General features: G+C 41.0%; 1 protein-coding gene across 1 annotated transcript in view; it reads right to left on the reverse strand.

Annotated features, from left to right (window-relative positions):
- Window positions 1-540: 540 nt before the first annotated feature.
- LOC117532116 (leucine-rich repeat and fibronectin type-III domain-containing protein 5-like) overlaps window positions 541-27,739 on the reverse strand; it is a 250,846-nt gene continuing 223,647 nt past the window's right edge. Inside the window, exons 9-10 of the mRNA XM_034195372.1 lie at window positions 4,805-5,078; window positions 541-1,569 (exon numbers count right to left, since the gene is read on the reverse strand). Coding sequence (XP_034051263.1) covers window positions 601-1,569; window positions 4,805-5,078 — 1,243 coding nt within the window. The 3' untranslated portion in view covers window positions 541-600. The remainder of the gene's footprint in view (window positions 1,570-4,804; window positions 5,079-27,739) is intronic.

Genomic DNA, 27,739 nt, shown 5'->3' on the forward strand with positions numbered 1-27,739 from the left:
TTTTTACACGTCCCCTCGTTTGCAGATCACGATGGAGTCCTACATCCGGTTATATCATCTGTCAGAAAGCAGGACTGTGTGAACGCGAGTGCAAAAGAAGGCACCTGCTGCTATTATCCTGCCACTGCATGAACGCACACGTCTTGTGTACGTTGGGTTGTGTGCTTTTCAATTCTTGCATTGTCTGTATTCCATTTTTTTTTCCTGCAATAATTCCCTTTTTGTGGTATTTTCAGAGGTGAGTGCACATTGGGAAATGACGTGGCAAGCCCATTGTCTGCTTTTCTTTTGTGCTATAAAGTGGAACCAACGAGACACAGAGAAGGCGTCGAGGGATGTTATCCCCGCGCTGAACAAGCGACCGAAAAATTTTATGTAAACTTAATGCAAAGAGTCATGGAGAAATGGAAAAGTGATGAAAAAAAGTGCACACACACACACACACACACACACACACATACACACACCTCGTCATCCTCACACATCAATAATCAAACGTTCAAACCAACATCAACACATACACCTCCAAACCAAAGTTCAACGGACACGCAACAAACAATGACGTATAAACCAACATTTGTCTTATGGTCAGCATCTCGCTCAAACTGTGCTTTCTAAGATCCAGTCGGATTCATACCTCCCTTTATCCAAGTCCCCCTCCCCGTCTTTAGGGAGGAGCATCCCGCTCATTGATTGGCTCCTTTTGTCCCGGATTATACGCCCTATTTTGGGTCCACCTCCTCCTCCTTGATGCAATAGGTGAGTCTTTCCACCTCCTTCACTGAGGGAGTACCTTCTCCGCGCTCTGCTCCTCCCTCCCTCCTCAACAGGCAGAGTCTGGTACTTGACAAAGGAGGTGGCGGGGCGAGGAGCTCGGCGCAGGATAGGCGTTTCCCTGTATCGGAGGGAGGGGGTGGGGCTCGGCGTGGGGCTTAGGAAAGGAGACGGGATAAATGGAGATGGGGTTTGGATGAGAGAGGTGGAGTTGTTGCGGTTGGTGTTGAGGGTCTCCAGAGGGGTGGAGGGCGGGAGGAGGGACGCAGAGGCAGCAGGCGTGGAGGATGATGAGGGAGGACGAGGGGAAGAGGTGGGGTGTTTTTCGAGGGTGGCTGAGCAAGCCGAGCCTGGCTTACTCGGAGCAGGCTTCCTCTTTGGCTTGTTGAATGAACTCGTGGCTGTGGTCAAAGACACGCCAGCTTGGTGATCGCTGCTTCCCCCACCAAGAACTAAAGAGCTCCTCACTGCAGCCAAAGATCCTCTCTCTTCACCTGCTCGTTCCTCAGCTGTGGCCCCAGTTGGACTTCTGGCTCCCCAAGGCTGACTGAGGACAGACGTAGCTGTGGAGCAATCAGGCAGGGACGAGTCAGACGACTGAGTCACGCTATCCTTCCCCCCTCCTTCTCCGTTTCTCTTCATAGTGCCTCCTGAAAGGTCCTCTAATCCAATTGCACCATGTTTAGAGGCGCTAGGAGTCACTGTACATCCCTGCGACTGCTGCCCGTTGGTCTGTGAGTGAACATTTGTCACTGACATTGAAATGCCTTTACCGCCATTGCCAGGGTTACACACCTGAGGAGAAGCACAAAGCAAAGGAATGAAGTTCAACACTTTCAGAGTGAGAAATTTAATTTTACTTAGATTAATCATTAGCCGGGATGTCCTAAACTGATTTATATTGGTTTCTTGCATAAATGGCAAACATTAAAACACAGCAGCTTCAGAGAATCAAACCATCCCCAGAGTCCTGACAAACAATGCAAATAGACTTCATTTTGTTCTGGTTTTAACTCCTGAGGTAAAAAATGTGAAGTCACTTGATTAAGACTACCTCTACAAGTAGATCCAATGTACAGTACCCATCAAACGTTTGGACACACTTTCCTATAGTGTATATTGACAGATGAAATCAACTGTCCCAACTGTCAAAGCTGGATTTCGCTGTCCAAAGCTCTCTGGACTTACATACCATCTCCACATGTCAGGTTGGGTCAAGAAGCTGGCACTTTACTTGCTGTATCCCTGTGGACCACGTCAGTGCCACACTGGCCTCCATCCTCTCATAGTTATTAGCTGGGTGAATGTTTTCAATGTACATTTGAGATCATTTCCGAGCACCTAAATTTGGGGAATATTCTATGCCTTTGGTTCACCTGTACCACTTGGGTGCCGATTTTAACATCACACCTAGGAAACATCCACTTAGGTTTCAGTGTTTTGATTGAGCCATTTTAATAGACTGACAGAAATGACCAGGAATCAATCTCTTGACCTTTTCCGTTGACAGAAATGGTAAATACGCTTTTCCATCTGCATCAGATGCTCAAAGCGCTTTAGAATAATGCCTCACATTCAACCTGATGTCAGGGTGCTGCCATACAAGGTACTCACTACATACCAGGAGCAACTAGGGGATTAAGGACCTTGCCCGAGGGCCCTTAGTGATTTTCCGGTCAGGCTGGGATTTGAACCAAGGATCCTCCGGTCTCAAGCCCAATGCTTATCCACAAGACCATCACCTCCCTTCCCCTTGTTTTTTTCAGATATCTTGTATGTACTCAATATCACTTAGTACATACTACCCAGCAGTGATTGTAATACACACTACAAGTGCACGATCATGTACTAGGGACAGAAATCTGACTGCTGCCATCTTACCTCTCCTTTGACTCAGATGATAACAGGTGATGCATATGTGCATATCCACATACTGTATGTCACAAATATATAATTTATATTTGTATAATTCCACAGCCCCTTGGACACAGCAAGAGGTTTTATGTATGGATGCTATCTTACTAAATTTTCATGGGAAGTTGTTCTTCAGCAACCAGGCTCCACCTGCTCATTGTAGTCTGTTTGCACACTATGGAGGTAATAGATGATCTGGGTACTGTTCCCCTACCACTAAATGTATACTAAGCATTCAGATACCCTACGGATTGTGATGTAATACTGTTTGCCTACTATATAATATGCTCGGATATGTATGTAGATGTTACCTATAACTAGGTTTAGAGGAAGGGTTGCTTTAATACGCAAATAAAAACTGGATGTCATCCAATGTTTTTACATCTGAATTCAGAGAAGATTTGGATGATTATCAGGTCTTTTTGACATAATAATAATGCTATAACACTAATGACAACACTAATAATAAAAAAAAATATCATCTACTACTACTACTACTACTACTACTAATAATAATAATAATACTGTCATGTATTTAACATTATTCAGGCACAGTATTTCAAGATGTTCTCAAAGTAGAACTTCACAAACATAGCAATAAGATTCTCACAACTGAAATATCCACAAGAACAAATTAAAATTCAACACCATATAGAACCACATCACATGTGCCAATGAATACAGTTAGAATGAGGTACAACGATAAACTAATTATTAAAAAAAATCAGCTGAAGTCTACTTTCTAATATCAAATGGCAAATAATTCCAACAAGTAGGATAAACAATATCCAAAGGCTCCACAGCCTGTGGGCCAGGACAGTAATTTAATACATTTTCTGGTTGATTTTATGATTGAAGAGATTGAAAGTATTTAAAAGTTTGGTGTGATCTTGAGTAATGTTGCTATGTTAGAACATTCTGCCTAAGATGCTCTTATTCATACCTTTCTGTCATTGAGAATTGTTAACTCCAGTGTTCTTTTCTCCCATTTACCTCAATAGTAAGACCCTTTGGCTGTTCCCTTGTTTTCACTTGGGGTCACTCCAGCAAATCCAAAGTCTTTGTTGGATTTTGCATGTTGAATTGGCACAGATTTTATGCTGGATGCCCTTCCTGACACAACTCCACATTGCTTGGAGAAATGTTTGGGGGGAAAAAATTCATAAAAGACTCAGAATGCAGCTGTTAGAGTTTAGACCAGATCGAGGAAATTCCATTATATTACTCTGATGTTGGCCTCACTTCACTCTGGGGTAGATTTCAAGGTTGCTGACATTAAAAACACGGAATGTTTGCATGTTGCCCTACTTAATGGAATTGGTTGAGCCTAATGTGACTGAAGGAGCCCTTCATTGTCAGGGGTGTTGTTTTACCATGTGTTCAAAGGCAGCAGAATCATTGCCTAGAGTTACTGAATAGTCAGCTTGTTAAATCTGTTACATTTGGTTGAAATGCTTAAGAAGAAGTAAGTAACATATAGGTTGTAGAAGTTCTGATCTCTGGATTATGTACCATGAATCAAATGGGACTCAAGGACTCCTCATGGCTGGGACACCAGTCCAACACAAGTGACTTCCCAACCCCAAGGCCAGTACTTAATTACAGCAGGGTGGACTGGCACCATCAGATGAACTGCCTGACCAGGGATCAAAGTCAGGTCCATCTACACTTAAGTCTGTAAAACCCATTTATTTTTCTTGCACTTATGATTAAATGTCTGATTTATTTAATTTAACTGTCTGATCATATTTGATTGGATGACAATTTATGTCTTGTTCTTGCCTGTGGCTGTTTGTTTTTGATTTGTAGATTATTTTATTTGTTATTTAATACTGAAAGGTGAGACTTATACTCTGGAAAACATTATTATGATAGAACACGGCCATTCTAACCCTGATAATTATAGTTCATATGTGATAAACAGTAAAAGTCAGTCAAACTGTCATGAAGAATATGAAGATTGTTTATGATATATTATACGGTCTAAAAATCGGAATCAGAAATCTATCTACATATATAGAACACAGCTACTGTGTGCCACAATCTGAAATTGATTAATTGGAAATGTTTCATTTCTGTTGAGAGATGACAGAATGAGATAGTCAGAAGTACTCACCTTATACCGTATCATTAGTATGATGATGAAAACAAGTACTGAGGCCACTATAATTCCTCCAATGATAATGATCATTGTCCCTCCAAGGAACTGAGACTGCATGAAATGACACCGCATGTACTCGGACTCTGTTGTGAACTGCACGCAACCGACCACACGGGTTGCTGTCAGCGAGGTAATGATGTCATCATAGATGGCGAGGACACAGAGGTCATATTGGGTTCCCGCCGCCAGGTTGTTGACGAGGAAGTTCTTACTTGATGGGGGGATCATTCTGTGGAAAAAGAGGGGAAGAGAAAGGGGCAGATCATGTAAGTGTGATGTACTCATTAACACCAAAGACTCATTTTTTAAAAACAATAACTTTGGGCCCTGTCCCACTGGCGGTTAGGAGGATTTGCACATGAAATGAGGAGACAAAAGCTGAGCGTCCGCAACAAAGGTGGGCGGAAATGACAAATGTCCCGGGGTGGATCACGTAGACATCATGAGTGCACAGCGAATACATGAGGAAGAAAAGCGGATATAACAGGGAACAGAAGCGAAGGCGACCGCGAAGGCACCCCCATAAGGGGCACAGCTGGTAAATGTAGTGGAACGTATCGCAGCCATTGCAGAAACACAACGGCCAAACACGGATGTATAAAATGCATGGATATAGGAGAGGGATCGGCTGCAGAGCGACGAACATGGCAGCACAATGGCTGCAATGGGGACGCAGTGCACATGCGTGGTGGGAACTGCAGTGGTGGCTCGCATGCGCCGCATTTGCATCGCGGATACAAAGGAAGCGCAAACGGGCCTGCCGGGATCAGTATCCACAGCTGGGCTGGTGCTGGCTGGCATTTATGTGTTTTGTAATGCATCCGCGTATGATCGCATATCAGATGCACAGCGGCCGTGATGCACTCGCTTCATCTGTGCCCACTCTGTCTGCATGCGCGGCATACCATTTGCAACCGTGATGTGGCCGTGCTGGGCACGCATTATATCTGTTTTGCACACTGTCCTGGTCCGCCGCCAACCCGCACCAACCCGTCGGTTGCGGATATCAGCGGATGACAGTGGATATGCGGCGCGTTGATTGTGTATGTCCTGCGTATGTCTTCAGTATGTGTTTAGGAAGTGATGCGGATCTCATCGGATGTCAGCCGACTCATACAGGAATGTTACAGGGATATTGCGGTTGTTTGGCGGATGTGGGCCACTTTTGTGCGCATTCCATACGCAAATCCTCCTAACCGCCAGTGGGACAGGGCCCTTTGATGTGAACGCCATCCATCATCATGATCACTAGCACTGCTTAGTGTTCATCTTTTGGCAGAACCTATAAGATTAATAAAAGTGATCAGAGGGATGATACATACCCAGAGTGCTCTGCACACCATGATATAAATGTTGACATTAAAATACATGTCTGTGATGGTGTTTTTGACTATGCAGAACTTAATCATATGACTTCTGTGGGACATCATTCTAAAAGATATTCATCCCAATCAATCACAAATATATTTAGTGATCTATATATGCCTTAGATCATCCATTTACGCTACTTAATTGTTGAGATTTGGTGTTTTTTGGATCATACTGTCCTTAACCATTGACTAAATTAATCTAATCTGGACATCTATCCAAGCAATATTCCATCCCTAGTTTGATTCATCTAGGCAAAAAAAAAGAAGCTGTTTTTCAAACCTTAATTTTTTTTTTTCCTTGAGCAAGCTACTCAAAAATCAAATTTAATCTGTTTTGCTCCCATTTTGTATGAGATGAACTCAAAGATCTAAAACTTTTTCCACATACACAATATCACCATTTCCCTCAAATATTGTTCACAAACCAGTCTAAATCTGTGATAGCGAGCACTTCTCCTTTGCTGAGATAATCCATCCCACCTCACAGGTGTGCCATACCAAGATGCTGATTAGACACCAGGATTAGTGCACAGGAGTGCCTTAGACTGTTCACAATAAAAGGCCACTCTGAAAGGTGCAGTTTTGTTTTATTGGGGGGGATACCAGTCAGTATCTGGTGTGACCACCCTTTGCCTCATGCAGTGCAACACGTCTCCTCCGCATAGAATTGATCAGGTTGTCAACTGTGGCCTGTGGAATGTTGGTCCACTCCTCTTCAATGGCTGTGCGAAGTTGCTGGATATTGGCAGGAACTGGTACACGCTGTCGTATACGCCAGTCCAGAGCATCCCAAACATGCTCAATGGGTGACATGTCCGGTGAGTATGCTGGCCATGCAAGAACTGGGACATTTTCAGCTTCCAAGAATTGTGTACAGATCCTTGCAACATGGGGCCATGCATTATCCTGCTGCAACATGAGGTGATGTTCTTGGATGTATGGCACAACAATGGGCCTCAGGATCTCGTCACGGTTTCTCTGTGCATTCAAAATGCCATCAATAAAATGCACCTGTGTTCTTCGTCCATAACAGACGCCTGCCCATACCATAACCCCACCGCTACCATGGGCCACTCGAGCCACAACATTGACATCAGAAAACCGCTCACCCACATGACTCCACACACGCTGTCTGCTATCTGCCCGGAACAGTGTGAACCGGGATTCATCCATGAAGAGAACACCTCTCCAAGGTGCCAAACGCCAGCGAATGTGAGCACTCAAGTCGGTTAGGACAACGAGCTGGAGTCAGGTCGAGACCCCGATGAGGACGACGAGCATGCAGATGAGCTTCCCTGAGACGGTTTCTGACAGTTTGTGCAGAAATTCTTTGGTTATGCAAACCGATTGTTTCAGCAGCTGTCCGAGTGGCTGGTCTCAGACGATCTTGGAGGTGAACATGCTGGATGTAGAGGTCCTGGGCTGGTGTGGTTACACGTGGTCTGCGGTTGTGAGGCTGGTTGGATGTACTGCCAAATTCTCTGAAACGCCTTTGGAGACGGCTTATGGTAGAGAAATGAACATTCAATACACGAGCAACAGCTCTGGTTGACATTCCTGCTGTCAGCATGCCAATTGCACGCTCCCTCAAATCTTGCGACATCTGTGGCATTGTGCTGTGTGATAAAACTGCACCTTTCAGAGTGGCCTTTTATTGTGGGCAGTCTAAGGCACACCTGTGCACTAATCATGGTGTCTAATCAGCATCTTGATATGGCACACCTGTGAGATGGGATGGATTATCTCAGCAAAGGAGAAGAGCTCACTATCACAGATTTGGACTGGTTTGTGAACAATATTTGAGGGAAATGGTGATATTGTGTATGTGGAAAAAATTTTAGATCTTTGAGATCATCTCATACAAAATGGGAGCAAAACCAAAAGTGTTGCATTTATATTTTTGTTGAGTGTATCTATATCTATCTATCTATATATATATATAGACATATCGTTATCTTTGGCTGCTTTCAGTGATGCCAGTATTTGGTTAGACTCTTTCTCTCCGATTGTTCTGTCTGAGTTATTTTCATTAGTTACTTCCTCCAAACCATCAATATGTCTATTAGCCCCCATTCCTACCAGGCTGCTCAAGGAAGCCCTACCATTAATTAATGCTTCGATCTTAAATATGATCAGTCTATCTTTATTAGTTGGCTATGTACCACAGGCTTTTAAGGTGGCAGTAATTAAACCATTACTTAAAAAGCCATCACTTGACCCAGCTATCTTAGCTAATTATAGGCCAATCTCCAACCTTCCTTTTCTCTCAAAAATTCTTGAAAGGGTAGTTGTAAAACAGCTAACTGATCATCAGCAGAGGAATGGTCTATTTGAAGAGTTTCAGTCAGGTTTTAGAATCCATCATAGTACAGAAACAGCATTAGTGAAGGTTACAAATGATCTTATGGCCTCAGACAGTGGACTCATCTCTGTGCTTGTTCTGTTAGACCTCAGTGCTGCTTTTGATACTGTTGACCATAAAATTTTATTACAGAGATTAAAGCATGTCATAGGTATTAAAGGCACTGCGCTGCGGTGGTTTGAATCATATTTATCTAATAGATTACAATTTGTTCATGTAAATGGGGAATCTTCTTCACAGACTAAGGTTAATTATGGAGTTCCACAAGGTTCTGTGCTAGGACCAATTTTATTCACTTTATACATGTTTCCCTTAGGCAGTATTATTAGACAGCATTGCTTAAATTTTCATTGTTACGCAGATGATACCCAGCTTTATCTATCCATGAAGCCAGAGGACACACACCAATTAGCTAAACTGCAGGATTGTCTTACAGACATAAAGACATGGATGACCTCTAATTTCCTGCTTTTAAACTCAGATAAAACTGAAGTTATTGTACTTGGCCCCACAAATCTTAGAAACATGGTGTCTAACCAGATCCTTACTCTGGATGGCATTACCCTGACCTCTAGTAATACTGTGAGAAATCTTGGAGTCACTTTTGATCAGGATATGTCATTCAATGTGCATATTAAACAAATATGTAGGACGGCTTTTTTGCATTTGCGCAATATCTCTAAAATTAGAAAGGTCTTGTCTCAGAGTGATGCTGAAAAAATAATTCATGCATTTATTTCCTCTAGGCTGGACTATTGTAATTCATTATTATCAGGTTGTCCTAAAAGTTCCCTGAAAAGCCTTCAGTTAATTCAAAATGCTGCAGCTAGAGTACTGACAGGGACTAGGAGAGCATATCTCACCCATATTGGCCTCTCTTCATTGGCATCCTGTTAATTCTCAAATAGAATTTAAAATTCTTTTTCATACTTATAAGGTTTTGAATAATCAAGTCCCATCTTATCTTAGGGACCTCATAGTACCATATCACTCCAATAGAGCGCTTCGCTCTCAGACTGCAGGCTTACTTGTAGTTCCTAGGGTTTGTAAGAGTAGAATGGGAGGTAGAGCCTTCAGCTTTCTGGCTCCTCTCCTGTGGAACCAGCTCCCAATTCAGATCAGGATGACAGACACCCTCTCTACTTTTAAGATTAGGCTTAAAACTTTCTTTTTTGCTAAAGCTTATAGTTAGGGCTGGATCAGGTGACCCTGAACCATCCCTTAGTTATGCTGCTATAGACTTAGACTGCTGGGGGGTTCCCATGATGCACTGTTTCTTTCTCTTTTTGCTCTGTATGCACCACTCTGCATTTAATCATTAGTGATTGATCTCTGCTCCCCTCCACAGCATGTCTTTTTCCTGGTTCTCTCCCTCAGCCCCAACCAGTCCCAGCAGAAGACTGCCCATCCCTGAGCCTGGTTCTGCTGGAGGTTTCTTCCTGTTAAAAGGGAGTTTTTCCTTCCCACTGTCGCCAAGTGCTTGCTCACAAGGGGTCGTATTGACCGTTGGGGTTTTTCCGTAATTATTGTATGGCCTTGCCTTACAATATAAAGCGCCTTGGGGCAACTGTTTGTTGTGATTTGGCGCTATATAAATAAAATTGATTTGATTTGATTTGATATTTCCTTCATTGGGGAACCAAACCCAAGATGTTGCCAAGCACAGTTTGTCATATGGCCAATGCGCTGATGACATTCAGCTCTCAATAGCAATCCTGCCAGAAGACTCCCAGATCTCACGAATCTGAGTCTGTCTCCAACAAATCCACTCTTTCCTCAGCTGTGCCTCTTAATAAAGAAGATCATTGAAATCCAAGTCACACTTTCTACACCAAATCAGTGTCTGTTTCAATTCCTCATTGTTTTCCAAGTATCCAAGTCCATGTCAACAGACTAGAAGTGGAGTAGGCGATGGTGTGCCATGAAGGTCCAAGACCATGCACAAATGATCCGGACTTTAAGTCGAGGGAAGGAGCTCATCAGTAAAACCAGCTGCTGAGGTTATTTTTTGTAAGGAAAACCTGCACACTCATGGCCTGTGTTGCACACCCCTGATCAAGATAAATGGACCATAATGGATCAATAGACTGCAGCCAAAGACTTCAACAGATCACATCACCCTTCAGTATGTCTTTGACTAAGTCTTGTCAGGTCTGGGGCAAACACTCTTGCTTCATGTTATCCCATCTATCACCCTGTGGAATCCACCCTGAATCCCAATTGACAACCATCCAGGCATAACATTGGTCCATCTTGATTACTTGAAAATTCCATCTCCCCATTTGCCAACCAGATCCCTGGTTGGGAAGGAACTCATTCAGGTATGCAACCAATGTAGTCATAACAGACACCTGAATGAGTTATTCAGCTTGTGACAGAGCATGGAGAGATGGAGAATATGTACGTTTTTTAGGTGATCCTTGAGGACCATTTGAGAACAACTGCACAAGACCATTACCTCCTGTGTGTGTGTGTGTGTGTGTGTGTGTGTGTGTGTGTGTGTGTGTGTGTGTGTGTGTGGACATTTGCACAGGCTGGGGGACACTCAGCATATTTTGGATACATGACCATTTGGCCTTTATCAGTTGCTGAGGTAGTCAGCACTAAGGCACCAATCAGCTAGAACATGTCAACAAAAGTACACCACATAGACTTCCTGTAGTAAGTAGTATGCTTCTTCTGTGTGTCCTTCAGAAACGTCTCATTTGATACCAAGTCATTTCAGCAGTACCAAAGACAATACCAGTGCCATCCAGTTGAAGTAACTGGCACCAGGTCTCAATCATACAGTAAGACCAGAACGACAGTGCTCTAAAGAGTGAGAGCTACATGAGCTTTGCCATACGCTTCTCTTATCATTTGATGGGTAAGAATGAAGACTTGCAAAAGAGCATGCACGCACGCACGCACGCACGCACGCACGCACACACACACACACACACACACACACACACACACACACACACACACACACACACACACACACACACACACACACACACACTGCTTTTGGAAAGTGTTCACAGGACTTCACTTTTTCCACATTTTGTTATGTTGCAGCCTTATTCCAAAATGGAGAAAAATATTTTTTCCCCTCAAGGTTCTACTTAAAACACCCCATAATGACAATATGATTTTTTTTTTCATTTTTGCTATTTTTAAAATAAAAAAAAACTAAGAAATCACATGTACATAAGTATTCATACTTTGCTCAGTTGATGCACCTTTAGCAGCAATTATATGCTCAAGTCTTCTTGAATATGATGTCACAAGCTTGGTGCACCTATCTTTGGGCAGTTTGGCCCATTACTCTTTGCAGCACATCTCAAGCTCCATCAGATTGGATGGGGAGCGCCGGTGCACAGCCATTTTCAGATCTCTCTAGAGATGTTCAGTTGGATTCAGGTCTGGGCTGTGAATACTATATATATATATATATATATTGCATGCATTGATAACCCTCTGGGGTCCGAGGGCATTTTTTGGACAGTTCACTTGCCTGGCATAAATGTTTTATTATTGCTGTTAACAGCTCTCCCTGCATCCCACAATTAAGTTTTATGTGTCTTTTCTTTCAGGACAACCTGTGCTTTCATAATATATATGCTTTTGTTGTGTTTTATAAGTGTAATAAAGGTTTACAATCAAAAATAAGAAAGAAAAAAGTAAAGCGGAAAATAATTTTCCACACACATTTATTCAAAGCACACAGCAAACTATAATAAACAACTGTTTTGATACTTTATAAAGGTAATTGAGGTCTTGTGTGAAAGACTGTACAACAAAAAGGTTCAAACAATAAACACAAATGTACATTTTGAACAATATATACAAAATGGTCTGTTTTTTTTTTTTTTGCCTTCATCTCAAAGCAATTTCTGTCTGCTACTACACAAAGGTTACAACACAAACTTCTACTTCTACTGTGTTTTGGAGTGTTCTGTGCTACAGCTTTCACACTTTGGCTCCTTACAGTCTGAGGAGCGGCCTTCCCCCTCACTTCATTGATATGGTAAACAAGTGCTTTATGCCGAGAAAGCAACAGAGTTATCCAGTAGCATTCACATGCAAACTAGTGGAGCAATCCTGATAATTACACACTCTTTGTTTGAGCACGCAAGATTGCCATCAGAGGCTCTCCGTCTGCTCCTGCCTTCACTGATCGCTGTGTATATTCCTGACACTCTTAGTTGTCTCCCTGCTCCAACACACCTGAATCCAATGAAAGGCTCAATAAAAGTCTGCTAATGAGTCTTTCATTGGATTCAGGTGTGTTGGAGCTGGGAGACAACTAAGAGTGTCAGGAATGTGGCTCTCAAGGACCGACCTTGGCCACCCCTGTTCTATGAGGAGTACAAAGATGGCTGTTAGCTGGCTCCAAAGTCTGCAGAGTTAACTTTTCAGCAAAAAAAAGTTTATATCTCATATCATTAAAAAGTTATTTAAAATTTAGTAAAGCTTGGTCTTAGCCGTCATATACGATGAAGACGGCCCCAGAGAGTTAATGAAAATGACCATTTATATAGAGTTTTCCCAGAAATCAAAGCCGTAAACAAAATATACTCAAATAAAAAAAATGCCAATAAACCAAAAGTACAATTCAAAAATGGACAGAAATTTCAAATTTGAGCTCTGATAATACTGAACAACTTGTACTACGGACAACATTTCATGAATTAGAATAACTGCATATTTCAATATGATTTATTTTTGTGTTATTTAATTTTGAATTATACATTTTGTCATAAATAAAATAAGTGAGGCAACATATAATTCAGGCTTTGTCATGACTACTACTCACTCTCTACACATTTTCAACAGGAAGATTTTAAATTGTAAATCTGCACCATAATGTTGCTGAAATAGAGATGGGATGAGAATGTGGGTCAAACATCTAAAACTAGGTTGTCCAATTATTTTGAAAAATGGTATTCAGTGCTTCTGGCTAAAGCCTCCCATGGTACCACAATGCAAGCTAATCTAAATTAAATAGCCCAAAATATGTAAAACTTTGTCAGATAAGCTTAAAAAATAGCCTGCAAAAGCAGTTATGGGTTTTCAGAAAGTCTTCTTTACACTGCACTTTTTAAACATTATGTTATCTTCAAATCTTCAGACTGGGGTATCCAAACCTTTCTGTATGATTCATCACCTTAAAAAACCCCATCAGTTTTCTACAGTATAATATTCTCAGCAATTAAGTTAAACTTAGATGTCAAACTTGCCATGATTGGACAACCTTCTAAAGAATTACTGGTTTATACGCACAAAATGACGCAGATTAATGGTAGTTCAACTGCCACATGGTTGTTGACCTCATAGCTAATGTACCTTAAACCACCCTCTCATGGGACAAGCAGACAGCAAATAAATCCGATCTGTTCGGAAGTCTGGTCAGCAATATACTCTTCGGTAGAAAAAAAAAAAAAAAAAAAAAAAAAAAAAAAAAATATATATATATATATATATATATATATATATATATATATATATATATATATATATATATATATATATATATATATATATATATATATATATATATATATATATATATATATATTGTCTCCATGACCTGAGCTCAGGCCATTCAGGTACAGTAGTCAAATGCACTCTTCACTAAACCTGTAAGTGACATCACAGACAGTTTGTGCAGTATGTGTACTGTCCATATTTGCTATCTATCTTGTAACTAGATGTTCTTTGGTTTGATTCCTCATCAGATAGGAAACTCACTAAGGTGGCATTGTGCCATCCAGAATGAGGCAAAACAGGAAGAAGAACAAGCTGCAGTTCTATGACTAGCCACTTGAGGCTGCTTCCAAAAGGGTACAGATTCCCATAAAAGCCCATCGTAAAATGTTCAACTTCTGAGCTGAAATAAACATGTTTACAGACCGGCACAAAATATGTCTGGTCTCTATGGCTACTTTCCCTCTCCTTGATGTCAAATGGAGGAGTGAATAATTTTCTGTTTCTTAGTTTAAGATATTTTGAACCATGAAATTATGCATAAATATGATGCGTGGTAGATTTGATTGACAGCTACTGTGTGTCGGTTAGCAGAGCTCAGCGCTCTGGTAGCACAGAAGCCACTAGCTGCGGAGGACCATCTGTCCTGTCATTATTTTATAACACATATCTTAATCTATTTGGCTTGTTGTGTGAGTAATTGTCCTAATGGATCATCTTAGAATTCGGTGCTCCAGTATTTCAGTCGAGTCAGTTTTTTTGCATTGTTTAATTTTTTTTATGCTGATGGCATTAGTGCTTTTAGCACCTATCAGTAGCTTGAGAATATTAGATCCGTCTACTTGCGCCATATTAACAATGACAAAAACAAATAAAACAACAAAGATTTCTCAAGCATGCAATGACATAAATGTTGCAGCTACCCATCAACATAAAGAGTCCAGTGGTCATGATGGCCAATGGCTCAAAAGCCATCCAAAAAGTGAAGAGCAGATTCTCAATAACTGGACTGCAATTGGTAAGTCAGTGGTTTCAGGTGGAAACTAGCAATTACACGTGCACCATATTGCATCGGATTGAAGATGGGGGATCGGTATTTCTGTCGAGACAATTTTTTGCATTGTTTAATTTTTTATGCTGATGACATTAGCACTTTTAGCAGCTATCAGTAGCTTGAGAATATTAGATCCAGTTAATCCATTATTACTAAGGAACTAAGGAGATCAATAATTAAAAAAAAGTTTGTCACTGATGTGTTTGCTAAGGATCCCCTAAAGGGAAAAAAAAGTTTTTGTGAGAGTTTGCAAAACTACATTGAGTACATTTTCTACCAACCTGGTCTCTCTTCATATGAGTTACCCATACGTCCTCTTGTGTGAGGATCCCAAGATCTTGCAAAAGTATTATTTTTTTTCATGTCCCTTTGGAGGCTCTGTAGTTTGCTCATGTGGTGGTCCAAGTTTAAACCTCGCTGGTGCCACACTTTGGTGTAATTTTTCCTGTGATTGTGCGCTGTGTAAATGAATTAAATTGATGTCATTGGTCTTTTCCCTTCCCTCACCTGTCACGGACAGTAAATTTAGAAGTGTTTGAGGACGACACGTGGATTTAACAAGCTCTGATGTAGCAACTCTTTTCACAGTAAAAATGTGGTGAAAATCATGAAACGGAAAGTAATTTGAAATGATTGTAGTGGATTTTATTCCACTTAAAAGTAACAAACTCCTTGCAGCAGATCAAATGGCTTTGGTGATGGAATATCTTAGGCGAAAACGACCTTTCTGCTGCACTGCTTCCTCCATTCTAACTCACTGAAAAAAAGCCATGAAAGCGACTGAAGTGCTAACCATTGTGGGAGAGCATGCATTGATTTAATGGTGAAATTCAATCTAAGCAAATCGGCAAATACAGGGGGAAGGATTCAGTGGGACCTTCAGAATCAAAGCCACCAGCCCATTCTTGCCATTTTGTACTCTTAAAAACAACAAGGAAAAAAAAGACTTCACGCTTTGCAGGATCTTATTCGTGCTGCAGTGTCGACACACACAGCAGAGCGTTTGTGTCCAAGTGCCATGTGACAAAGGATGTCCCAGCTGCTGGGAAGACATTTCAGCACAATAAGCAGCTCTGTGCAGAGCGATGTGTGCGGCTCCTCTCTGTTCCTTTGGTTAGCCGACTCAGTCACATCGTTCCTTAAAGCCGCGGCTGGCTGCACCCGTCCTCCACACAGCCGTCTTTACTGCACCATGACATTGGTCTATCCTTTCCACAGCATCTGGCTGTGATCACATACTATTGGACAAACAGGATTTAACCATCAGGACGAGTGGAACAAACCGAGGTGTAATGACTTTTTGAGAGGTCTGTGGTTGTTAATGGGATTTTCCACCTTCATAATACTTAACACATCACTGTTGCTTCACAGAAAGAAAGTCATAGGATTGCTTCCCTCTTATGGCCTTTCTGTGTGGAGTTTGCATGGTCTTCCAACATCCAAAGACATGCAGATTAGGCGAATTGGAAATTTTTAAATAAGTTGTCCGTAGGTTGCGAATGTATTTGTCTATATGTGGCCCTGCAACAGACTGGCATCCTGTCCAGGGTGTACCCTGCCTCTCACCCTGTGACTGCTGGAATAGGCTCCAGTCTCCCTGATGATCCTTAACTGGAGTAAGGAGATATAGAAAATGCATGGATGGATACAGAGTGTTTGACAATACGTGATGAACTAGCCAAATTCATGAGTCCCGTTGATGTCTTGTTGCAGGTTATCTTCATGAAACATGGTAAGTAATGCACATGTCCTATGTAATTATCAACCAGCAGGCGGTAATGACAACACAGAACAAGAAATGTCAGATTTTTTATTACCAAAAAAAAAAACACAAACAAAAAAATCCCACCAAACACAAACCCCCACAGAGACTAATATACTGTGATTGTAACTTCATCCAAAATGCTAATGCATGTTTCTGAACATGCAAAAGGCACTTTTCATACGTCATGCAAAATGCCATGAGAACGTGTTGCTTGCTGATGTTGGACACCACATCATCCTAAGCTCTACTGCATCATCCTGGGCTGAGAAGGTCCATGATGTACCACAAGAAATTATAAAATGTTTACAATTATCATCTGTCTTGATGCGTCACATCATTATGATGATTTTTTGCATCTTCCTAATCTTGAGAGTCCTTGAAACAATCTTGCTTGGTAATGTGATTTTGGCAATATGAGACCAAAATAAATGGTGACAAATCAGAAAGGTGTAGTCACAAAAGCAACACGAAGCCCACCAGCCAAGACTGCAGTGGCAGTCAGTCATAATCATGGCAATATGCAATAATGATGAAAACACTTAGCATACCCAACCCGATCTCACGCCAAGTTCGTAATGGCATCACAAAAAGAGATTTAATCTATTAGTTCATGACACCATCACAAAATGTAGTATATTATCATATTCAGGATGTTTCATACTGACCTTGTAATAACTCATGTTGATTCTTGCTGGGTTGGTGTTTTGCAGTGTCGTAATGGTATCACAGTGGATGTCACAGCTATAAGATGGGCGTGGCACTCGTCCACCTAAATAGCCAAGTACTGTCACAATACAAATGGTGGTTGCCTTACTGATCTTGACAGTTTTTTTAATCACACGTGTATACCTTAGAAAATACAACCTTAAATGTTGAGTAAAAACAATCTGGGGAGCTGCTAATTTTTAGTGTTATCACATTGCTTTCAAATCCCTTTTCCCCCCATTCTGGTGAATGGAAAAAAGTAAATGAAAATATATATTTTAATCAACATTCTATAGGGTGTCTAAAACCTGTGTTTACTCTTTGTACATTTCTTTGAGTAGTCATTCCTTCCTTTAGGGGAGGTGATGGTCTAGTGGTTAAAGCGTTGGGCTTGAGACCAGAGGATCTTCAGTTCAAATCCCTGCTTGATCGGAAAATCACTTACGGCCCTTGGGCAAGGTCCTTAATCCCCTAGTTGCTCCCGGTGTGTAGTGAGTACCTTGTATGGCAGCACACTCACACCAAGGTAAATGTGAGGCATTATTTGTAAAGCGCTTTGAGCGTCTGATGCAAATGGAAAAGCGTTATATAAATGCAGTCCATTTACCATTTCCTTCTTCCACTCATCATATTTAGCTGTCATATCAAATCTCTCATTTATGTTGTTTGTCTCCTATCCAATCATTGTCAATAATTCCTTTTCTGCCTCCCATCGCACCTCCATTCCTCCAGTGGTATTCCAATAGTTCAGCAGAATCATCCTTATTGCTGTGGTAGTTTGTATGACTTGGCCACATTTAAAACCCCACAGACTACTTACAACAATAACATTGTAACGATAGCCTGCCTATACATTTATGGTGAAGAAGGAGAGAGCATATCTCACCCATATTAGCCTCTCTTCATTGGCTTCCTGTTAATTCTAGAATAGAATTTAAAATTCTTCTTCTTACTTATAAGGTTTTGAATAATCAGGTCCCATCTTATCTTAGGGACCTCGTAGTACCATATCACCCCAATAGAGCGCTTCGTTCTCAGACTGCAGGCTTACTTGTAGTTCCTAGGGTTTGTAAGAGTAGAATGGGAGGCAGAGCCTTCAGCTTTCAGGCTCCTCTCCTGTGGAACCAGCTCCCAATTCAGATCAGGGAGACAGACACCCTCTCTACTTTTAAGATTAGGCTTAAAACTTTCCTTTTTGCTAAAGCTTATAGTTAGGGCTGGATCAGGTGACCCTGAACCATCCCTTAGTTATGCTGCTATAGACGTAGACTGCTAGGGGGTTCCCATGATGCACTGAGTGTTTATTTCTCTTTTTGCTCTGTATGCACCACTCTGCATTTAATCATTAGTGATTGATCTCTGCTCCCCTCCACAGCATGTCTTTTTCCTGGTTCTCTCCCTCAGCCCCAACCAGTCCCAGCAGAAGACTGCCCCTCCCTGAGCCTGGTTCTGCTGGAGGTTTCTTCCTGTTAAAAGGGAGTTTTTCCTTCCCACTGTAGCCAAGTGCTTGCTCACAGGGGGTCATTTTGACCGTTGGGGTTTTACATAATTATTGTATGGCCTTGCCTTACAATATAAAGCGCCTTGGGGCAACTGTTTGTTGTGATTTGGCGCTATATAAAAAAAAATTGATTGATTGATTGATTGATGGTGCCATAAAGTCAGAATTGGCACATTACTGTAGGATAAAGGCGGATGTTTTTCACGCCTTAAGCACAGCTGAGCTACGTGTTATACCGAGTCCCCAGGGACCATTGACAAGGATGAAGTACTTCTGCTAGTTAGAGTGAGAACATGTTTTAAAAGCCTGGACTTATTCACAAACCCCTGTTGTGTAACCCATTAAAAAAATGCTTCCCACACAATTTGCCTTCTCCCCACCCTTCCTTTTTTGCAAATGGCAACCAGCCCCTGTAGCATGACGGATCTGCTCGAGTGGAAAACAACTGCTGAAAGAGCAATGCTGAAAAAAAAAGAACAGGAAAACAACAAGCAGAGCCAGTAAAGAGTAGGACAGAGTGAGAGTGGTTGGATTTGCTTTCATTGATGAATTTCAGGGATTTAGAAAATGTCAAAATAAAGTCATATTTTAATAGAGTATCTGGTCTATTGTGGTTTTGACTCAAAGTTTAATAATGAGGCAGTGATGGTGGTAGATGTTTAAATTATTTATTTTAGAATTCTGCCATTGCAGAAGAGCATTACAAGTAAATTGTAGATTTAAAGGCTTGCAAAGAAAGTAACATGTAGATCAACCGCATCTCAACAACACCGGAATAAAAAAAAATAGCGATGAAACAAGGTGGCTGCACAAATTCTCGATTTTCAAATCTTCCTTCCACTCGAACAAACTTTTCTTGGCATATGTTCAACTTACACTTGTGTATGTGTTTTATGTCAAAGTGATAAGTACTAACAAAGAATTTAATACACACTGTGTGAATTATATGTGATTTTATTGGTGACACAATAAATACCTTGATCTCCATGTACCTATAACCCCAAATTCAGAAAAGCTGACATGAAATGGAAAATAAAAAAAGTAAAAACAAACAAACAAGCAGTGATCCTCACATTTCCTCTCACTTCTGTTTCATTGCAGACTGTATAAATCCAAGTTATCTCATGTTTTGTACAATCAGTTTATTTTGTTTTATACATCTATTTCTGCATTTAAGGCTTGCAACACATTCCAAAAAAAAAAAAAAAAAAAAAAGTTGAAACTGGCATTTTTTTCTAAACAGAAGGAATAAATCATCACTTTTACAACCAGCTTTCTTGAAACAAGTCTGGGGATGGATACATCAACATTTCACTGAACAAGTCACTGAATAATGAATCGTTAAACCCAAACACTATGTACTGTGCGGTAAATCTGTGTCAAGTAGACATTTCTCAGAAATTGTGAGAACATACTTAGACTATAGTCCATGGGCCAAGCAGGTTTTCGGTATTCATTGACCCCTAGCTGGCTACAGCTACAACCCTGGGATGGTTATCATATGTTTTGATGTAGGCCATGGTACACTCAGGCTGGATTCTATCATTTTGTCACTTTATGTGGTATCGATTAGGTCAAAAATGATGACTGGCTCACAGACTACTAGCGTGGGAAGCCATCAAGACAACTACATATGAAGGAGTTATAGGCTTCTGTGTTTGTGGCTGGAGAAACTGTGCAAAGTGCAACTTTTGATGAAGTGGTACAAAGGAGAATTTTTTTCAAAAGAATTTCATTAGCCCAAAGGCACATGGGAAACCTGAGCTTTGCATAAATCCTTAAATGCAGGAATGGGTGTGTAGTAAGAAATGAAATGAAAATGACCACATAAAACATCTTGGGGTCATACTGTCTGCAGTAGAATCAAAGTCAAAGTAAAGGTGAGGTTCACTGCATTTCCATTGTCCATGTACTCAAACTTTTTTCTGATGTAGTGTATTACTGATCTTTATTTGTGACACCACTGGAGTGATCAACTTCAGTTCCTTGTAATAATGTCTACATGTATGTTAGCAATGTCAGATGTGCGAGATGCACTGAGGTTATGGATTGCAAGCAACAATTTTATTTCAGTCATCAAGAACATAGATATAAAAGTAAAATTTCCAACTTTGTCTTAATATACTAGAAAATGTCAAATTTTATGGATATGAGTCCAGATATGATGCTATTTGATACTTAATATACGGTTTTCATACTGTACCTGCACTTTAGCTTGCTCAATCTCAATTTTGGTTTGACAGAAATACCATCTTCAAAGATGCCCAAAATAAAAGTTTGAGAACAGCCAGAGTTAGGAACAATTATGTAGTTTAACTCTGTAGAAGAACAAGTGTTAAAGTTTCAGTGAAATGTGAATTTTATGTGGTTAACCCTCTGGGGCTGACGTCATCGTATACGATGGTTAAGACCAAGCTTTACTAAATTATAAATAACTTTTTGATGATATGAGATAGAAACTTACTTTTTTTTTTTTTGCTGAAAAGGTAACTCCACAGACTTTCGAGCCAGCCATTGGCCATCTTTGTACTCATCATAGAAGCTGTGTGATGATGTGCGCAATGTGAGTGTCAAATCGGAATTGGTTCACCGTCACGTGGTTTTACAAAATCCAATCGTAGGGCAGATTCACCTTACGTGAAAAGCCAAATATTGTTTTCAGGAGTGATATGTTACTAGTTGGCCCATTTGAAGAGCCCCCTGGGTGCTCCAATGAGTACATACTATTGGGCTCAAAATGCTCCCTGCGCCATTATGCACAGCGATCGCTGAACGCAGACAGAGAGCCTCTGATGACAATCTCACGTGCTCAAACAGTGTGTAACTATCAGGATTGCTTCACTAGTTTGCATGTGAATGCTACTGGATACCTCTGTTGCTTTTACCATGAAGACAAAGAAAAAACCCATAGACCATTTTGTATATATTGTTCAAAATGTGCATTTGTGTTTATTGTTTGAACCTTTGTTGTACAGTCTTTCACACAAGACCTCAAATTACATTTATAAAGTGTAAAAACAGTTCTTTATTATAGTTTGCTGTATGTTTTGAATAAATGTGTGGAAAATGATTTTCTGCTTTACTTTTTTCTTTCTTATTTTTGTTTGTAAACCTTTATGACACTTATAAAACACAACAAAAGCATATACGAGGTCTGTCAATAAAGTATAGGTCCTTTTTATTTTTTTCAAAAACTATATGGATTTCATTCATATGTTTTTACGTCAGACATGCTTGAACCCTTGTGCGAATGCGTGAGTTTTTCCACGCCTGTCGGTGACGTCATTCGCCTGTGAGCACTCCTTGTGGGAGGAGTCGTCTAGCCCCTCGTTGGAATTCCTTTGTCTGAGAAGTTGCTGAGAGACTGGCACTTTGTTTGATCAAAATTTTTTCTAAACCTGTGAGACACATCGAAGTGGACACGGTTCTAAAAATTAAGCTGGTTTTCGGTGAAAGTTTTAATGGCTGATGAGAGATTTTGAGGCGATACTGTCACTTTAAGGACTTCCCACGGTGCGAGACGTCGCGCAGCGGTCCCAGGCGCCGTCGTCAGCCTGTTTCAAGCTGAAAACCTCCACATTTCAGGCTCCATTGATCCAGGATGTCGTGAGAGAACAGAGTAGTTTCAGGAGAAGTCGGTTTCAGCATTTTATCCGGATATTCCACTGTTAAAGGAGATTTTTTTAATGAAAGACGTGCAGACGGATTGCAGTGTCGGCTCGCAGCCGCTGCAACGCTCCGCCACAGGAAAAACACCTCTGTTGGAAGCCTTAAGGACAAGTCGGAACATGTCCAGCTGTTAAACAATTTCTCATATACTCACTCCACTGAAAGCCATCAAAAGCCACCTGGATTTTACAAATGGTTATCAACACGGATTGTGGGCAGTCTAAGGCACACCTGTGCACTAATCATGGTGTCTAAACAGCATCTTGATATGGCACACCTGTGAGGTGGGATGGATTATCTCAGCAAAGGAGAAGTGCTCACTATCACAGATTTAGACTGGTTTGTGAACAATATTTGAGGGAAATGGTGATAATGTGTATGTGGAAAAAGTTTTAGATCTTTGAGTTCATCTCATACAAAATGGGAGCAAAACCAAAAGTGTTGCATTTATATTTTTGTTGAGAGTATTTTCATTGCTGTTTTGTGCATGTTAGACAACCTAGTTTTAAGTTGAACTGTAAGGTTACCAAACCAGGCAGTGATTCCATATCTAATTATGCTCTCTAAGATAGCTTTGTAAAAGATTAGCATGATCTGACTGCTAACACCATAAAGCCTCAGTCGTCTCAAAAAATACATTCTTTGCTGCAGTTTGTTGCACAAATTATCAATGTGTGATTTCCAGTTTAGCAAATTATCAATATGGACCCCTAGATATTTATATGTTGCCACCTGATTTATAGTTTGGTCTGAAATGACTACTGGCTTGTGTGTTGTCACTTGCCTTGGCTCAAAAACCATCTCTTGTGTTTTTGACACATTTAAAATCAGTTAGTTAAAAAAAGAATAAAACCATTTTATAAGAATTACATTAACATACATGTTAGGGTTATGACAAATCTCAAATTTATTAGCCTGGGGTTATAAATGATGACGTTTACCTAAAACTCACAAAAATGACTTTGGTTTTGCCAGACCTTGAAAAAAACCACCCGCACCTAAGACAGTTTCATATTTCACATTAAAACACCTAGCGGCTCAAACACTCTTTATTATAACATGTCAGTTTTACATACAATACACATGAGGAATACATGAAAATGAGTACATATAGCATTTGTCGTGTTTTTAATAGTGTTTCAGATTTGTGTATTAGTGTTAACAAATTTGCTGCTAAGATATTTGTCTGTTTTGCAAATAGAACAAACCTCCTCCATCAACCTTACAGCTCTCTCAGCTACTATGAGTAGAGAAGCATTTCACAGCTTTGGGACTCTTAGGTTTGGATATTGATGACAGCAGGACTTCATAATCTGTCTCTGAATAGTGTTGGTTAGAAAACCAGGCCCATGACCATGTAGTTGCATCCATCCATTCATCCATTTTCTTCCGCTTTATCCAGAGTCGGGTCGCGGGGGCAGCAGCTCAAGCAAAGCCGCCCAGACCTCCCGATCCACACACACCTCCTCCAGCTCCTCCGGGGGAACCCCAAGACGTTCCCAAGCCAGCCGAGAGATGTAGTCCCTCCAGCGTGTCCTGGGTCTTCCCCGGGGCCTCCTCCCAGTGGGATGTGCCCGGAACACCTCTCCAGCGAGGCGTCCAGGGGGCATCTGGAAAAGATGCCCGAGCCACCTCAACTGACTCCTTTCGATGTGGAGGAGCAGCGGCTCTACTCCGAGCTCCTCACCCTATCTCTAAGGGAGCGCCCAGCCACCCTGCGGAGGAAACTCATCTCGCCTGCTTGTACTCACGATCTTGTTCTTTCGGTCATGAGCCAAATCTCATGACCATAGGTGAGGATTGGAACGTAGATCGATCGGTAAATCGAGAGCTTTGCCCCCTACTCAGCTCTCTCTTCACCACGACGGTCCAATACAGCGACCGCATCACTGCAGATGCTGCACTGATCCATCTATCGATCTCAATGAAATCGAAAGTTATCCTCAGCTGTTCTCGCCACTTTGGAAGAAGGAAAAATGCAATAAGTGCTAAAATTTCTCGTGAGTTCCACCTGGCACTGTGAAGTGAAGGCAGTTTGTGCCATTTGATGTGAGGCCATTTTTCCTCCATTTTGTAAAACTTGTATGCTTCACAAAGCTCAAAAAGGAATTTAAAATCATGTCTCCAGCCAAGGTTCTCATATTCTGGTATCACTTCTGTGCCCATGTGTGCACTTTGCAAATCATCATACTGTTCCAAAATCTCATCAATAAACTCGTAGTTAATGTTAGGTGACCGTGACCGTATAGAAAAAAAGAAGTCCAATACATGTCGCAGAACAAGATCAAGAATGTGGTGCTGGCAGACGATGTATTGAGGTTCATCGAATCCCTTGTGTCGAAATGTTCTCTGAAACCTGGCTACAACACCATTTTTGCGACCAGTATTGACTGCTGTTGTGTCAGAGATGATCATCTGAATACTGTTCCATGCATTGTACTCATCAAGCAGGTCCTATCTTGGTATATAGATGTCTGCAGTGGTTCTACTGTCACAAGCCAAAATGCCAAGTTGTAATGTTCTTCTGTCATTTTTCAAGTACACAACTTGGTACTCCTTATTGTCAATTTTCTTACCATCAAAATGCAAACAAAATTTCTCTTCACAGATCAGTTCCATGAGGCGGTTCTTAACTTGTTCTGCATCTCTGATTGTTCGACGCCAGATAACAGACTGTGATGGGGTTGTGACACTAACTCCATCTTCAGCCAGACTTTGAAGCACCTGTGACACTTTTCTGGTTGACAAAGAGTGTTTAGACACCAGTTTGGCAGCAGACTTTGTTGAGTGGCATGTTCATGTTTATCTACAAGGTCTGTCCATAAAGTAACGGTCCTTTTTATTTTTTTCAAAAACTATATGGATTTCATTCATATGTTTTTACGTCAGACATGTTTGAACCCTCGTGCTCATGCGTGAGTTTTTCCACGCCTGTCGGTGACATCATTCGCCTGTGAGCACGCCTTGTGGAAGGAGTGGTCCCGCCCCCTTATCGGATTTTCATTGTCTGGAAATGGTGGAATGAAAAGGACTTTTTCCATCAGAATTTTTTCAGAAGAAACCATTCGAAAAATTTATCTGGCTTTCAGTGAAAATTTTCCGGGCTTCACAGAGAATAAGGACTTTAACTACAGCTTTAAGGACCCCTTTAAGGACGGTCGGTGTGCTGCGCTCCGAGCTGCGACGTCGCGGCACAAACCACTGGATCATTTCTAAGCTGATGGCTCTGTGGATACGAGACCGTCGTGTGCTCACGTATCGTCGTGTGGTCTCGTATCCACAGAGCCATCAGCTTAGAAATGATCCAGTGGTTTGTGCTGTGACGTTGCAGCTCGGAGCGCGGCGCACCGACCATCTTTAAAGGGGTCCTTAAAGCTATAGTTAAAGTCCTTATTCTCTGTGAAGCCCGGAAAATTTTCACCAAAAGCCAGATAAATTTTTCGAATGGTTTCCAGGTGCCAGTCTCTAACAGCTTCTGAAAAAATTCTGATGGAAAAAAAGTCCTTTTCATTCCGCCATTTCCAGACAATGAAAATCTGACGAGGGTGCGGGACCACTCCTTCCCAAGGCGTGCTCACAGGCGAATGACGTCACTGACAGGCGTGGAAAAACTCACGCATGCGCACGAGGGTTCAAGCATGTCTGACGTAAAAACATATGAATGAAATCCATATAGTTTTTAAAAAATAAAAAGGACCGTTACTTTATGGACACACCACGTATAAATGGACTGCATTTATATAGCACTTTTCCATCTGCATCAGACGCTCAAAGCACTTTACAATTATGCCTCACATTCACCCTAATGTCAGGGTGCTGCCATACAAGGTGCTCACTACACACTGGGAGCAATAGGGGATTAAAGGCCTTGCCCAAGGGCCCTTAGTGATTTTCCAGTCAGGTGGGGATTCGAAACCATGATCTTCTGGACTCAAGCCCAACACCTTAACCACGAGATCATCACCTCCCCCATCATCTATTTTACCTTTATTTTTTATTTCTTTTAATTATTGTTTAATAATATATTTTAGCAATATTTATTTGTATATATTTTCTTGTTATTCCTTGATACTTGTTAATTCTTTTCTTGTTATGTTATTTTTAAATAGTATTGTGTAAACTCGTGTATTTTTAAAAGTGATGTGGTGCTAGGTGCAGGAGGTTTTTTCATGATCCAATGAAATAAACTTCAAAAAAGTGATCTATGGGTAAAAGTTCATCAAATGCAACATCAGGAAAATGAAAGTTTTGAAAAAAGGTTTTGTAGTCATAACCCCATGTCCTTCAATTTCCTAAAAAGTAGGTGGAGTTGCACAGTATTAAAAGCTGAGCTAAAATCAATAAATAAAGTGCAAACATAAGTTTTTATTCCTTCCAAATACTTACAAAGAAGGTGCAACATGCATAAAATAGCAGTACTACGCTCATGCTTACAGGTAAACTGACATGCATCTAACATGGGCTGTACTTCTGTTTTAAGCAGTGACAAAACTAATCTTTCAAAAGATTTTGCAATAATTGAGGTCAAGGCTACAGAGCGAAAGTCATTGTTTTCTGTAGCACAAGGCTTTTTGGGCACTGGTATTATAATAGACCTCTTCCATAGAGCTGGGACAGTACTGGTGTCTAATGAATGCTGAAATATAGAACACCATGCTGGTGTCAGTTCCTCTGCACAGCTTTTGAGCAGAAAAGCCAGCAGTCCATCAGGGCCAGTGGATTTACCAGTTCTCACAGTACGGAGAAGACACTGGACAGTAGGTGGATCCACTTCCAGCCAGTCGGTGGTATTGACTGCATCACTCTATCACACTCCTGAGAAAAGTTATTTGTCAAATCTCAAATAGAAATCATTCAACTCATTTGATCTTTACTGTTCATCCAAAGTAATAATTTGCTTTTTTATAGGATTCATATTAGCAGCTAGTTTCATTGTCTCCCAGAGTTTTTAGTATTTGAAGTTAAGAGGCTTTGTTCCATTATTTGTCAGTA

Source organism: Thalassophryne amazonica, chromosome 19 (assembly GCF_902500255.1).
Source record: "Thalassophryne amazonica chromosome 19, fThaAma1.1, whole genome shotgun sequence".
Lineage (NCBI taxonomy): Eukaryota > Metazoa > Chordata > Actinopteri > Batrachoidiformes > Batrachoididae > Thalassophryne > Thalassophryne amazonica.